Source organism: Peromyscus leucopus, chromosome 4, assembly GCF_004664715.2.
Source record: "Peromyscus leucopus breed LL Stock chromosome 4, UCI_PerLeu_2.1, whole genome shotgun sequence".
NCBI classification, from domain to species: Eukaryota; Metazoa; Chordata; class Mammalia; order Rodentia; family Cricetidae; genus Peromyscus; species Peromyscus leucopus.
The window spans coordinates 137484438-137497774 of NC_051066.1; the positions used below are offsets into that span (position 1 = coordinate 137484438).

General features: G+C 41.4%; 1 protein-coding gene across 3 annotated transcripts in view; it reads right to left on the bottom strand.

The window, feature by feature from the left end:
• The window catches only part of Chd6 (chromodomain helicase DNA binding protein 6), a 130263-nt gene that overhangs the window by 24234 nt on the left and 92692 nt on the right, over positions 1–13337 (bottom strand). For all 3 annotated transcript variants that reach the window (XM_028868398.2, XM_028868396.2, XM_028868397.2), the window contains exons 25-26: positions 10784–10913; positions 8869–8929 (exon numbers count right to left, since the gene is read on the bottom strand). In XM_028868398.2, coding sequence (XP_028724231.1) covers positions 8869–8929; positions 10784–10913 — 191 coding nt within the window. The remainder of the gene's footprint in view (positions 1–8868; positions 8930–10783; positions 10914–13337) is intronic.

Below are 13337 nucleotides of genomic sequence, written 5' to 3' on the forward strand. Positions count from 1 at the left end.
TGCCCTCCCCCAGTGCTTCTTCCCACAGAGAATCAGGTTAAGGGATAGCAAACTCAATTATGCTTTATAAGCACCATTTCTGTTTTAACTGTATATATAAATATCAGCTTTACCACCATCACTTACAATTTAATGCTGCCATCTCACAAAGAACATGCCTGCATTTCTGTTATCACTGTGAAAAAGTGTCAGGCGAACTAACATCCATTATGGAAATGGACACTATTTTTAGAAAACATGTTACACTCCAGACATGGGCCCTAGCAGTGCAATAGCCCAGGAACTTAAGATGAAGATCTGAAGCTCCAGGCCAATCCAGAGTAAGAACAGAGGCACCAATGTGTCAGGTCGGTGCGTTCATGAAGCTGCACAGACAGTTTCACTAGCTCTGTCCTGTCTCAGGGGTGAAACGTCACAGAGCTTCTTCACAGATGATGAGTTGGGACTGGGAAAGGAGATGCCACTTTTGAAAATGCAGAAACATTACTCTCTAACCACCATCTTTTGACCCAAACAATGACGCAGAATGAGCTCAGGAGTCAAGGCTATCATGTGACAACAGGGGAAAAGAGGACAAGAGTCAGCAGACCACAGCCTGCACTCATTTTTGTGCAGCCCAAGTTAAGAATGTTTTTAAAGAGGGTATGAAACAGGAGGAAGAGTGAAACAGTGAGGGAAGTGGCTTCTGGTCTGGGATGTTCACTATCCGGTGTTTATTGAAAGCACTTGCTGCCTCCTGGACAGAGGACAGGTGCTTTGACACAGTGAAAGTGGATACACATACAGCTTCCAATAATTAAAACTCAAAACATTCTTTTAGGCCCCTGAAACAATGTATGGATCCGAAAGAGAAAACTCTTGAGAAAACAAAGAGGAATAAGTCCATTTCCTGAATACATATTTCTCCTGTATAGAACAGTGGTAACAAAAACCTTTATATGGCTTGTCTGGTTATCCCAACTATCTTCAGAGATAGAGATATTACTATCTGTGGGAAACAGCCCCAGGAGGCTCAAGTGAGTCGCTCAGGGTCTCAGGCTAACACACTGGTTTCAAACACAGATAGCCTGATTTGAGGATCAAGCTATCTAAGAATGGGCACCAAAAGAGTTGCAGATAAAATCTGTTTTGGAGAGTGAAAAGACACTTAGAACTGGGGAGCACTAGCTAAGCTCCCGTCTAGGGTCCAGAATTGTTTCCTGCCATTTAACACGGAGTAAAAACCTAAGGGTGATCTAAGGTGCCATTCTGAAATGGCGTCTAACTGTGCCACCCCATATTACTCTTTAGACTGGTGAGCAAAACAAAAACCTCCCTACCTCATCTTGTATCTCTCCAGACCAGAAACAAACCTTTCTAGATAATGCCCAGAAATTCTGTGAGTTACTTTGAATGCTGATATTTATAGGTACAGACACTGGCAGGAGAAAAATATTCTACAGCTTATAAAACGTGGGTGGTAGGCACCAGAGGGACAGAGTTCCTTAACAAGGTATCATGGCAGCCAATGAGGGCATGCCCAACAGGATCCCAGTGTGGTGTGAGGTAAGCACACAGCTTTCTCCTCCAGTCTGCCCAGCAGTTCTTGCTGGTAAAGTCAGTAAACACAAATAATCCTCGAGCAAACGCTCAAGCAGCAAAGCTTTTGATATTAACAAGTGCCTTTTTCTGTAGCCTGTCTTCTCTGTACAGCATTTCTCCTTAATGAATGACAGGACAGGCCCAAGCAGCCACTGAATTTGAGTTTGATGCACTGGAAGCCAACAGGCCTCAGTACATGGAAGACAGTACAGCTGAACTCACAGCCCAACACAGAACACCGGTTTTTGCTTACCTGGGGAAAACATGTGCATCTTAGAACTATGAGTTGATTTCAGGGAAGGGGCCCCAGAGTGCTAACAACAGGGGACAGACAGAACACAATTTCTCCATCCTGAGAACAAAAGCCCTCTCTGTCCTTTGGCTTTGGGCAAGTTGCTTTCTTGTCTTCTAAGTGCTTTTCTTCTTTTGTATAATGGAGAGAGTAATGCTTAGCTTTTACAGGGTGGTAGGGAGTATACATGAGTACAAGGATGTGACGTGTTTAACTACCTGCTGGCATGAAGCCAATGCCTAGCAGTTGGTAGCTGGGAGAGAGAGTACTAACAAACAGTCCAACCACTGGGCCACCACTTAGCATTTCTATCTTTTACCTTAAGTGCTCTTATGGAGACTCCAGAGTATAACCAACAGCAGTAACAGCACCACTGAGGTCTACTGAATCTAGGGAAACTGCCACAGACTGTAGTCAGCACTGTATAAGCATTTTCTTTATTGTAACAACTAATTTAAACAGGAGAGAGTATGGCGTGGGGGAGCTGTGAACATTATCCAATTGCAAATAGTCATCAATGGTGCTCAGAGATGACTACTGAGGAGCTTTAATTGCTGTGCAGCCATGGTGTGGACGAATATACACTGTGATCCTCCAAAGCACTACCAATAACTGAAAGCACACAACTACATCCATGATACTTCCTCAGGAATCGGAGATGTTTCCTTACTCAAAACGAGAAGGCCTAGTCTCCTCTGCTTATGGCTGTCCCTCTAGGCCTGACTGCCTCCCAGATTTTGTCTTGGCAAGGCTGAGGTGACTGCAACGCAGACTTGGTGGGATCTGTAAACATAGGGGATTTCTTCTATTTCTTTCTTACCAAACTCCAGTGTCAACAGAACAGTTAGCCAAACAACGAGTATCTTTTAACTGTCAGTAACTATGCTAGGCTCCAGGTAATAGTGAGAAGACAGAAACTGTATGCCCTGGAGCTCTGCCTGGTGGGTGTGAGGGACAAATAAGCAGTGGTTATGCAGAACCATAGGCAACGCAGAACATTAACCAGGAGCTGCTGGTGGAGGTCCAAGAGGTGAGACTTGAGCTAGACACTGAAGGGTATAAAGGAGTCTGCAGAAGACAAGGCTTCTTTATATACAGGCAGTAAAAGGTCTGAAGACAGAGTCAGTAAGGCCCCACTGGGGTTTTCATTTTGCAAGAAAATCAAGCATCCTACTTTTGCATAAACTTTGTGCAAAAAGTAGATATTGAAATTAATGTCATAAAGTTCAAGTGTTCTGTTATGGAGACGGCAGGATTTAGAAAGAGGTGAGTGAGCAGGTGGGGACATTGCTCTTGTGTCCTTTGGCTGTGGACTTGTGCAGCTGACTGAGACTATGTGAGCTCTAACCCCCTACAATGGTGATAAAAATGATGCCTAACTGAAAGGGAGACATATTAGTAAGTATGAACAAAATTTATACACAAATAATACTGAGTTCAGAGTACCTTCAACTCCTTAACCACAAGAAATAGGTTCTTATTTAGTTCCTAAAGTTTTCTCACAACAGGATTTGACCATTTAAGGCATAAAATTTTCTTACAAGTATTTTTTTTTTTTGGGGGGGGCTTCTCCCTGACCTCCCATTGGCTGCCCCTTTGTCCTATTATAGACTTCCTACTTTGGGAAGTATAGGAGACCCAGCCCAGATACTTGCAGTTGGAACTGCAACAGGGCAAAAGCACTGCAGACCTGTCACAAGGTACTGTGCTAACAAAAGCTGTGTAACAAATGTTACTTTACTAACATAGCATACAGGTTTGATAAAGCCTATTGAAAATTCTGGGCCTGAGAACATTCCAAACCCAAATACACTTATTAAAACTGTGTGTGTAGGTTCATGGAACCTGGCTGCTGTAACCTTGCTGCTGGTTAGGTGTTTACTGATCACAAGCACCACAGACATTAAAACAGAGAGGACAGGAAGAGCACACCATATGACTCCCATAGTACCTCCTACCCTTGCAAATCTCTGAATGTCACATTTTGAGAGAACAACTAGGATATGCTCTTGAGTTGTCACAGTAGCAAGGAGCTGGAGAAGATCTTTGATAAGAAATACAAAGGAACTAGGGTCTGGAAACAACAGTTCTGCTGTGCCCATGAACTCAAAGCAGCTGTGGTTGCCTGAAAAGGATCAAGCCAGTCAGCGCTAACAGAGGGGGAGGTGCTCATGCCCTACCCTGAGGAGCAATGACAGATGATGGGTGGGTGGGGGGCAGTTTCTTTTAAAGGTGTGGTCTCCGGAAGGTTGATCATGCTCTAATGAGTGGCCTCACCCAGGAGTATATGCTCAGCACAAACTGGACTCATGGGTTATTTAAAAAAAAAAAAAAAAAAAAAAAAGGACCTGAAGTTGGGAAAAGGTGGAAAGGCAGAAAGTAGATGTGGGAGGTATTAGGGGGAAGAATGGGGAAACTGAATTTGATCAAAATACATTGTATATAATTCCCAAAGAATTAAAAAAATACTATATTAAAAATAATTTCCCCTGAAAAGAGACTTAAGATTAACAGAGTAGCCAATGTCAAGAATTCAAAATCTCATCAGAGAGGAAACAAAGTTTTCTGGTCTATGTGGGACAGAAAGAAACTAAATGGAATCCACAGAATCAAGTGGGAGGACACACTGGTTCAGTGTGAGGCAATATCACCCAACAAGGAAGTGGATCTCCTTCCACAGCAGGTGGCACAGGCAGCGATCTGGCTCACTGAAAGACTGCTCGGCTGTGTACCAGGGCTCTCATCAGTGTGGAGATTCTGTCATTCTTTCAGATGGCTCCCTTTATTCCCAGGTGTGCTAAACTGTCCTTGTCAACTGTCTTTTACATGACACCCTGGGCTTCTTAACTGCCTACCAGAAAGAAATGAATGCCCAGCCAGTATATTCAGGCAGAAGGTACAGGGTGAGAAGGAAGGAGGAGATGCCTCAGATGCTGGCCCTTCCCTTCTCTTCCCTGTGTAATGTCGGCATGTGCACCGGAAGTAAAGTCACATCTGTTTAGAATCTGTCCACCTCACAATCTCTGAGAAGCCACTGCTGGTTCTACCTGCTTTTGATTATATTGTACCGCCAAGTCACCAAGAACATATATTGCTAAGTATCCATGTACTAAACATGTACACATGTACTAAACATGTGTAATGCTTTGTGCTATGTGTACTCATTCAATGACACATTTCTCACAACACATCCCTGTTATTAAATGATGCTTCTTTAAAGATAAGTTTAAAAAAATGGGATAATTAAAAAATGTTCAAGCTGGGCAGTGGTGGCGCATGCCTTTAATCCCAGCACTCGGGAGGCAGAGCCAGGTGGATCTCTGAGTTTGAAGCCAGCCTGGGATACAGAGTGAGTTCCAGGACAGGTACCAAAGCTACACAGAGAAACCTTGTCTCGAAAAACAAAACAAATCAAACAAAAAGAGGCGAAAAAAATGTTTAAGAGGAAGGCAATAACAACAACAAAACAATAAAAAAAGACAAAACAAGTAATAATAGGCTCAAGATATATGTATAATCACACTAGATAGAAATGGTACAAATACATCAACTAAAATAAAACACTGAGAAACAGTACATTAAAAACATTTAACATTAACAAAAGGTTATCCATAGGACACTCATTTCAAGTATAAGGGCAAGTTGGAAGTAAAATAGTGGTAACTTTATATCAACTTTAATCAAACATTGGCCAAAATATTTATTTATATTAATTTGTGTATTTATTTATGTTAATTTATTTAGGTAGTTATGTTAATACCAGATGATATACACCTAGGGACAAATAAAATTATGCAAGTCAAAGAGCAACAGTACACAATAAACAAAGCCAAGTCACCAAGAACATATATTGCTAAGTATCCATGTACCAAACAACAGAACTGCAGTGTGCGGTCAGCAAAGTGGTAGGGAAACTGTGAAAGGCCATGGGTTTAATTCTAAGCACTATAGAAAACAAAACTAACAAAACCAAACCAAAAGAAACAAAAGAAGAGCAAAATGTGCAACAAAACTGACAAACCGGAAGGAGAAATACATAAATCCACACCGTTTTTTGTTTTTTAAATTTTGGGTGGGGGTGTTTGAGGCAGGGTTTCTCTGTGTAACAGCCCTAGAAGAACTGATGAAATAACTAAATAGCAAATTAACAAATACATAGAAGACCTTTTGAACACTATTAATCTTCTTAATTAACATGTATTTCATCAGAATAACATAGGTTCTTTTCAAGTGCCCATGGAACACATACTAAGATAAATCTTACCTTTATAAATTTAAAATAATTAAAAAAACACTATTTCCTCTTGGATCAGAGTGGAATCAAATTAGAAACGAATTAGCAAAAAGGTAACACTCTTCCAGAAGACTCAGGGTTCATGTTCCAGCACCCAAAGTGGCTCACAACTATCTGCAACTTTAGTTTCAAGGGATCTGATGCCCTCTTTTGGCCTGTGTGGGCTCCAGGCATGCATGTATTACACATAAATACATGGAGGCACTCATATATACACACAACATAAACATGAATAAGTAAATCTTAAAAAAATAAAAAAGAACTGGTAATGATTCAAGACAATTTCTATTGGGAAACAGAAGAAAGAAGGGAGGAAAACCCATTTCATAAAGCTTATGTGTATCTAGTCTTCCAACAGACTAGACAAAGATCATCCATAAATGTTTCATGGGCGCTGTGTGAAAAGTTCTTACTAAAACATTGTTAAGGGACTGGAGAGATGGGTCAATGGTTAAAGCATGTGCACAAGTGTGAAGAAACTGTGTAAGTGGCTGCCTATAATTCCAGCCTCAAAAGAGGGGATCCCCAGAGCAAAATGGTTAGTGAGACTAGCCAGATTGGTGAGGTCTGACTTTGACTGAAGAGACCCTGAGTATGGGAGAAGAGCAATTAATAATAATTCTGGCTGGATGGTAGTAGCTTACTCCTTTAATCCTAGCATTCAGGAGGTACAGGCAGGCGGATCTCTTAAGTTTGAAGCCAGCCTGGACTACAGAGTGAGTTCCAGGACAGCCAGGATTACACAGAGAAAGCTTGTCTCAAAAAACCAAGAGAATGATTCTGGACATCAACCTCAGGCTCCACATACATACAAACCCCTCCACACATGAAAAACATACACGCATGCACACACACAATGCAAAAAAGAAAAAAATTATCAAATAGAATTCAGTAATACATAAAAGAATTATATACTGTGATCAGAGTTCATGCTAGTGCTGTAAGGTTGGTTCATTATTTGTCAACTAATCATGGTAATTCCCCTTATTGATAGGCCAAATAAGAAAAACAACAACAAAAACCCCACCAAACATTTTTATCTATCAGTAAAAATAGCATATGATAAAATTAAACATTCATTTATGATTAAAAACTCGGGAATCAGGATTATGGAAATGCCCTTCATTTTTGATAAAGAGATCTATAAAATAATCTACAATCAGCGTAGTTATTTTTTTAAAATTAGAATTAAAAATATTTACTTATGCCAGATGGTGGTGGTGGTGCACGCCTTTAATCTCAGCACTTGGGAGCAGAGGCAGGAGGATCTCTGAGTTCGAGATCAGTCGGGCCTACAAAGAGACTTTTGGGACAGCCAGGGCTACACAGTGAAACCCTGTTTCAACACACACACACACACACACACACACACACACACACACACAGTAATCTGATAGAAGGAAAGAGTATTTCAAACACTTCTGGAGCAATGGGATGTGAACAGGTTAAAGAAGAATCTTGACCTAATTTTCATCATTGAAATTAGAATTAACTGAAAATGGATTACAGACTTTTATGTAAAACTATAAAATGTGGGGGAGGGAAGGCGAAGAAGACTTTCTAGGCTGTCTGGTAGCAAGAGCTCTTAGACCTGGTACCATAAACACAACTCACAAAAAACGAAAGTGAGAAACGGATTTCCTCAAATTAAAATTTCTTGCCATGTTAAAAATAACATAGAAAAAATAAAATGACAAAACTACCAGATGAGAGAAAATATCTACAAACCACCTATCTGATAAAAGACTAGTATCTGGAATTGATCACCAACTCTAAAACAGAGCAATGAAAGTGGAACACAAGCAAAGGACATGAAAGAACATTTTACTGAACAAAGAACCAAGACGTAGTTAGCATCACTAGCCTTTAGGGAAATGCACAAGGGCATTATTACTACACAAGTATCAGAATGGATCCATAAAACAACATCAGATGTAGGATGTAAAAAGCAGATCACTTATTTACTGCCAGTAGGGGCAAAAAAATGGTACAGCTATTCTGAAAAAAAAAAAAAAAACAAAAAAACAAAAAAAACGTGGCAGCTTCTTAAACAAACAAATGTACATTCTATAAACAATGCCATATCCATGTTATAGAATAACATTCAGCAACCACCCCTAACCCCAACCAAAAACAAAAAAAAGACTTAACTATGGTTGGAAAAGACAATAAACTAGATAAGTTTTCAGATTATAACAAATGATATAAGAGCTAACTGTCAAAGGTTCATACTACATGATTCCATTTATAGACCCTCCTTAAAATGACGAAGTTATGAAAATGATCAATAATGGTTGCCAGGGACTGAAATGTGGTGGAAGGGGAAGACAAATAATTATGAGATGGTGACAAGACTTTTGAAATGACAGAAATGCTCTGTACCTTAGATCTATCAATGTCACCACCCTGAATATTAAAATAAACATGGTCTTACAAGATATTACTATGGGGATACTGGATACAGGGCATACAGGGTTTCTCTGCATTGGATTTTACAACTATATCTTATATTTGCAGCTATCTGAAAAACATTTTAGAATACACTACAAATGCAGTCAAGTCTGTGTGGCTGGGATTTCTGTAATCAAGCCCTGGGGTGATACAAGGTAAGTGCAGCAGTGCAATCCAACTCCCCAAACCATGAGGTACTCTCTTTCAGTATGAAAGAGCATGCAGTACCAGGACAGCAAATCTGACTCACCGTTTGCTTCTGGAGACCATCTAACTTGTCCTCAGCACTGTCTTCTTTATCTATGTTGCCTCTAAATAAAAGTAATTATATACCACTTAGGAGTTACGTTACTATCAGAATGCTTGTAAGAAAGCCCTCCAAATCACTGCTAAAGGGAAGGTTAGTAGATATCATTCTCATTGGCACTCAAAATCTTAAGATTTTTCCCTTTCTTTTCAGAGAACCTTAGAGACACTAAGAACAAGTAAGAAACAACTACCACCAAAGAATGTTATCATGTAGGTGAGCAAGGACTTCCATTCAAATGAGGGTGAAGCCTTGTGACCTACCAGGCACACTCTGAGGCTGACTGTTCAACAATGATACTATCACTGAAAAAGTAATTACAGCCCATCAAGAACTGTCTGCACATACATCTCTGAGAAAGAGAAGACTCTAGTCCAGACCAACAGTATGCCAATAGAGTGCCCACCCCTAAGCACTGTAAGGTGACCACTCCCACAAGGCACTTTCTGGGAAGACAACTCTCTATACTGCTGATAGGGAAGGGCAGTTGGTCTTTTCTGATGTCACACTTGTGACTCGGTCAGTGGCTTCATGTCTCCTGTGAGCCTCACTACTGCTGACGTCTGCTTTCATGATCAAGGCTTGAACTGGAGAGCAGTCAGCTGCTCTGATCCTCCTTAGGTGCTTCCCTAGAGTTACCAAATAGAACAGCTCTGAGCTACACACAGGTACCTCACCCACGGCATGCTTTTCTGGAACCAGTTACTGAACTAACACCAGGACCAGTCACACTAGGTTTAGGTCTCCCAAAACATGCTTTTATTATCCTGTCCACAGAAAATGCCTTTGGGGCAGAGAAAATCAGACAGCTAAAGTGTTCACCGGAGTTCCTGGCAGTACTATACTTTCATGGCTAGGTCTAACCACAACTCTGGGGGATTCAAAGTATCTACACCTCATCCTTAGCAGAGGAGAGATCTGGCCAAAGCTGACAGCACACATCTAAGAGAGAAATGCTGCTTTCTAAAACTCTGTGTATCTATAAGTTTAAGCTGTTACTTTCATTTTCCTGAGAACTTACACATTTGGAGATTATGCCAACAATAAATCAGTCAGCCAAAGAGAATGCTTCTATATTTTGTATACAACCCTTCACTATGTTGAATGGCCACAACTTCTAACAGTGGCTTCTGAGTCTGCCTAACCAGGGATTATATGATCCTTGAATAATACCGGCAGTCAGCTGAGGAACTTTATGATCAGGAAGTCTGTACTTGCTGTGCCTGCATAGTTTTTTGCCAGCTAGAAAAAAAAAAGAGTTCTTCCCTGGAAGCCCTCTGGCCAGACATGAGAAGACTGGTTAACAAACCAGGCAGGATAATCATCCTGGGGAATCCATGAAGGACGGGAATTAGAATTTGGTTCAAAGCACAAGCATAAGGCATAGTAGGATGAACCAAAAGAAGCAATTTGAAGGACATGGTCACAGTACAACAAGGCTTAAGAGAGATGTCAGACAGGGAGGGAAACTTGTGGAGGTTTGAATGAGAAATGTGCCGTACAAGCTCATGTCTCTGGACACTTGCTCCCCACTTTGGGAAGCTTAGGAAACTTAAGAGGTAGAGCCCTGCTGCGGAGGAAGTACATAACCGGGGATAAGCTCCATTTCCTGTACCCATGAAATGGGATCAACCAGCTTCCTGCTCCTGCTGCTGTGTCTTCCCCCTCATTATGGACTCTGTCTCTCTGGAATATTCAGATAAAATGAGCTATTCTGTAATGCTCTTGGTCATGTATCTCATCACAGCAACAGAAATGTAATGAATACATAAAGATACAGAGTCCTGGATATACGTGGCATAGGTCATAAGCTGGTGACAGGGCATGTGACAATGGAGTAGTCTATGTGGTGTCTCACCTTTCAGGAATGTCTGAGGTTCCATCTGTAACACCCTGCTCTGCAGACAGGGACTTCTCATCAGGCATCCCGACTTTCTCTAGGAAGCAGAGTGCTGGATCAGCCCGCATGGCATTGTACCTCTCATAACCTAAGCAGGCAATGAGAAGTGTGAGCAGTCAGGTCAGAACCCACCAGCTGTGCCCCAGCCTAAGACATTCATTTCTGTCTCCTTTATTCAGTAAAAACCAAGACAAAACAAACTTAACAATGTTTATTTAGGATTAATGCTAGGTTATGAGACCTCCTAACTGGGGAAGATTCTGGAGCTACTTCAGACTTCTGAGCAGTTTCTTACTACAGCTGAAGCTTGTGTAAACAACGTGTCTGTACACAGACGTAGGGAAGGACTGTTCTCACTGGTTTGCTGCTCTGTACAGCAAAGGGAAGCAGTTGAGTTACTTTACAACCTCTCCCTCCTATTCCTCAACCCTGCCACCCTATTATGTTCTAAATGGTCTTATTTTCACATAGTCCAACTCTATCCCACAAGGTAGAAAAGGAAGCTGAACAAAATGATGGATGTAAGTGCTGACTTATGAACTGGACCATGATGACTGTTTAACTGGGTGAACAGACCTGGTCCAGTGTTAGTACAACAAAATCCTACACACTTGCCATGGCTTTGGAATTGCTCCTCATCACACACTTAAAGTAAACAAAAGGAGTATTTTAACCCAGAAGATGAACTTTAATGGCAAAACAATGAAAGAAAATGCTTTATGTATTTACATGTGGAGGCTAGAAGTTGATGTCCAGTGTCTTCCTCTATTGTTCTCCCTGTCGTTAGAGACAGGGTCTCAGTGAACCCGGAGCTCACCGACTAGCTAGGGTGACCAGAGAGCTCAGGTCACTTTCCTCAACCCCCAGTGCCAAGGCTTCAGGTGCGTGCCACCATGCTGAGCTTTTCTAGGGGTGCTGGGAATCCAAAATTATGTCCCTGTGCTTGCATGCCAATAAGCCACCTCTTCAGCCCCCCAAAATTGTACTTTTTAAGAAGACCCAAGCAGGAGGATGTGTGGCATTTTATTGAATCTAACAATCTTTTTTGGGGGGCAAGGGAGAGGGCTGTGGGGTTCTTCTGAAGGTGGTACATAATAAAATGTAATCTTTATAATAAGACAAGGCTTGTCCAAGTAAAGACCTAAATCTACTGTCATAGCAAACTATTTTGGGAGGCACACTTTCAGGAAAGGGAAAACTTGGAATGTTTCTCCTCACAGACAACGTCAGTCAGTGGTTCTGTAGCATGTACTGAGATCCTGTGGTAGGTACTGGGAATGCTAATGAGAACCAGCTTAGTTGTAAGAAGAGACTCAGCTTTGTCAGACGGGGCACTCTGCCCCGGTTTTGGGATGCACTGTATCCTTCACTAGCGTGCAGCACGTAGTACTTCCCTCTAAGGAACTATAGGAATTTGATCTTTTCTTTCTTTTTTTTCTTCATTTTGTAAAAATTTATCTTTTTACTTTTAATTTTGTGTCTGTATATCTGGAGCTGGAGTCAAAGGCAATTGTGAGATGTCCATACAATGTAGGTGCTGGGAGCTGAACTTAGGTCTTCTGGAAGGGCAGCCCACATTTTAACTGATGAGCCACCTCTCCAGCCCCAAAGTACTTGATTGTTTGACATGGAGGACAGGAGCTGCTCTCATACTGTCACTGAAGCACACGCCGTGAGAAACTGCACTGCTTTCTGCTTTTGGTTGTTTATTTTATCCTTTATTCTTTACAATGGTGATCTGACCACTGCAAGTCTCTCTGAGGAGTCTTAGGGTTCTCTAGAAAAAGAATCTTGGTCTTCCTCATCATTCTGAGTTTTGTATCTAGTACAGGGCCTGACACAATACTCACTCAATAAGCAACAAGACTAGATGAACTTTTTTTTGAGATCCTTTTTCTTCCAATTACTAGAGAAGGAAGAATAAATATTTTGCTCTATCTCTGTTGAAGCTTACATCAAAACTAAACTTTCCCCAATACGCCTGTCTTAAAGAGATTCCTGCCATGGTCTGATTCCACGAAGAGGTGATTTATCAGACAGTGATATGGTGAGAACCTTCCTTTATTGTAGCATTACCGTTGAGGGAGGTTAACTGTCCACAAGCATTCTGCCTCCCTGATCTCTGCATAACATGATGGCAATGAGACAGGCTAGGGTCTTCTGTGTGCCCACCTGGGTAAGTTTCTACACTGTGTATCTGGTCTTGTCATGTGTGAGTCTGACACCTAAAGCTGGGCTCTGTATTTCTTTCCTCATTAGCTACAAGGCTGAGAAGACTGATGCAGTTTCCTAGAAACCCTAACAGTGATCCTGGAAGAGAAACTGGAGTGGCAATGGCCAAAAAGACCTGCACAGCCACCTGACAGTTCGTGAGAAGGTGGAGGCTGCCTACTGCATTGCCAGTAAGTTTCTAAGAATATGTTTGGAAACACCAAATCCTCATCTTGAGAAAGACTTCAGGTATCCAGGAGGTCTCAAAGGGGCAGTTATCATTTAGGGCCTATGAAAACTA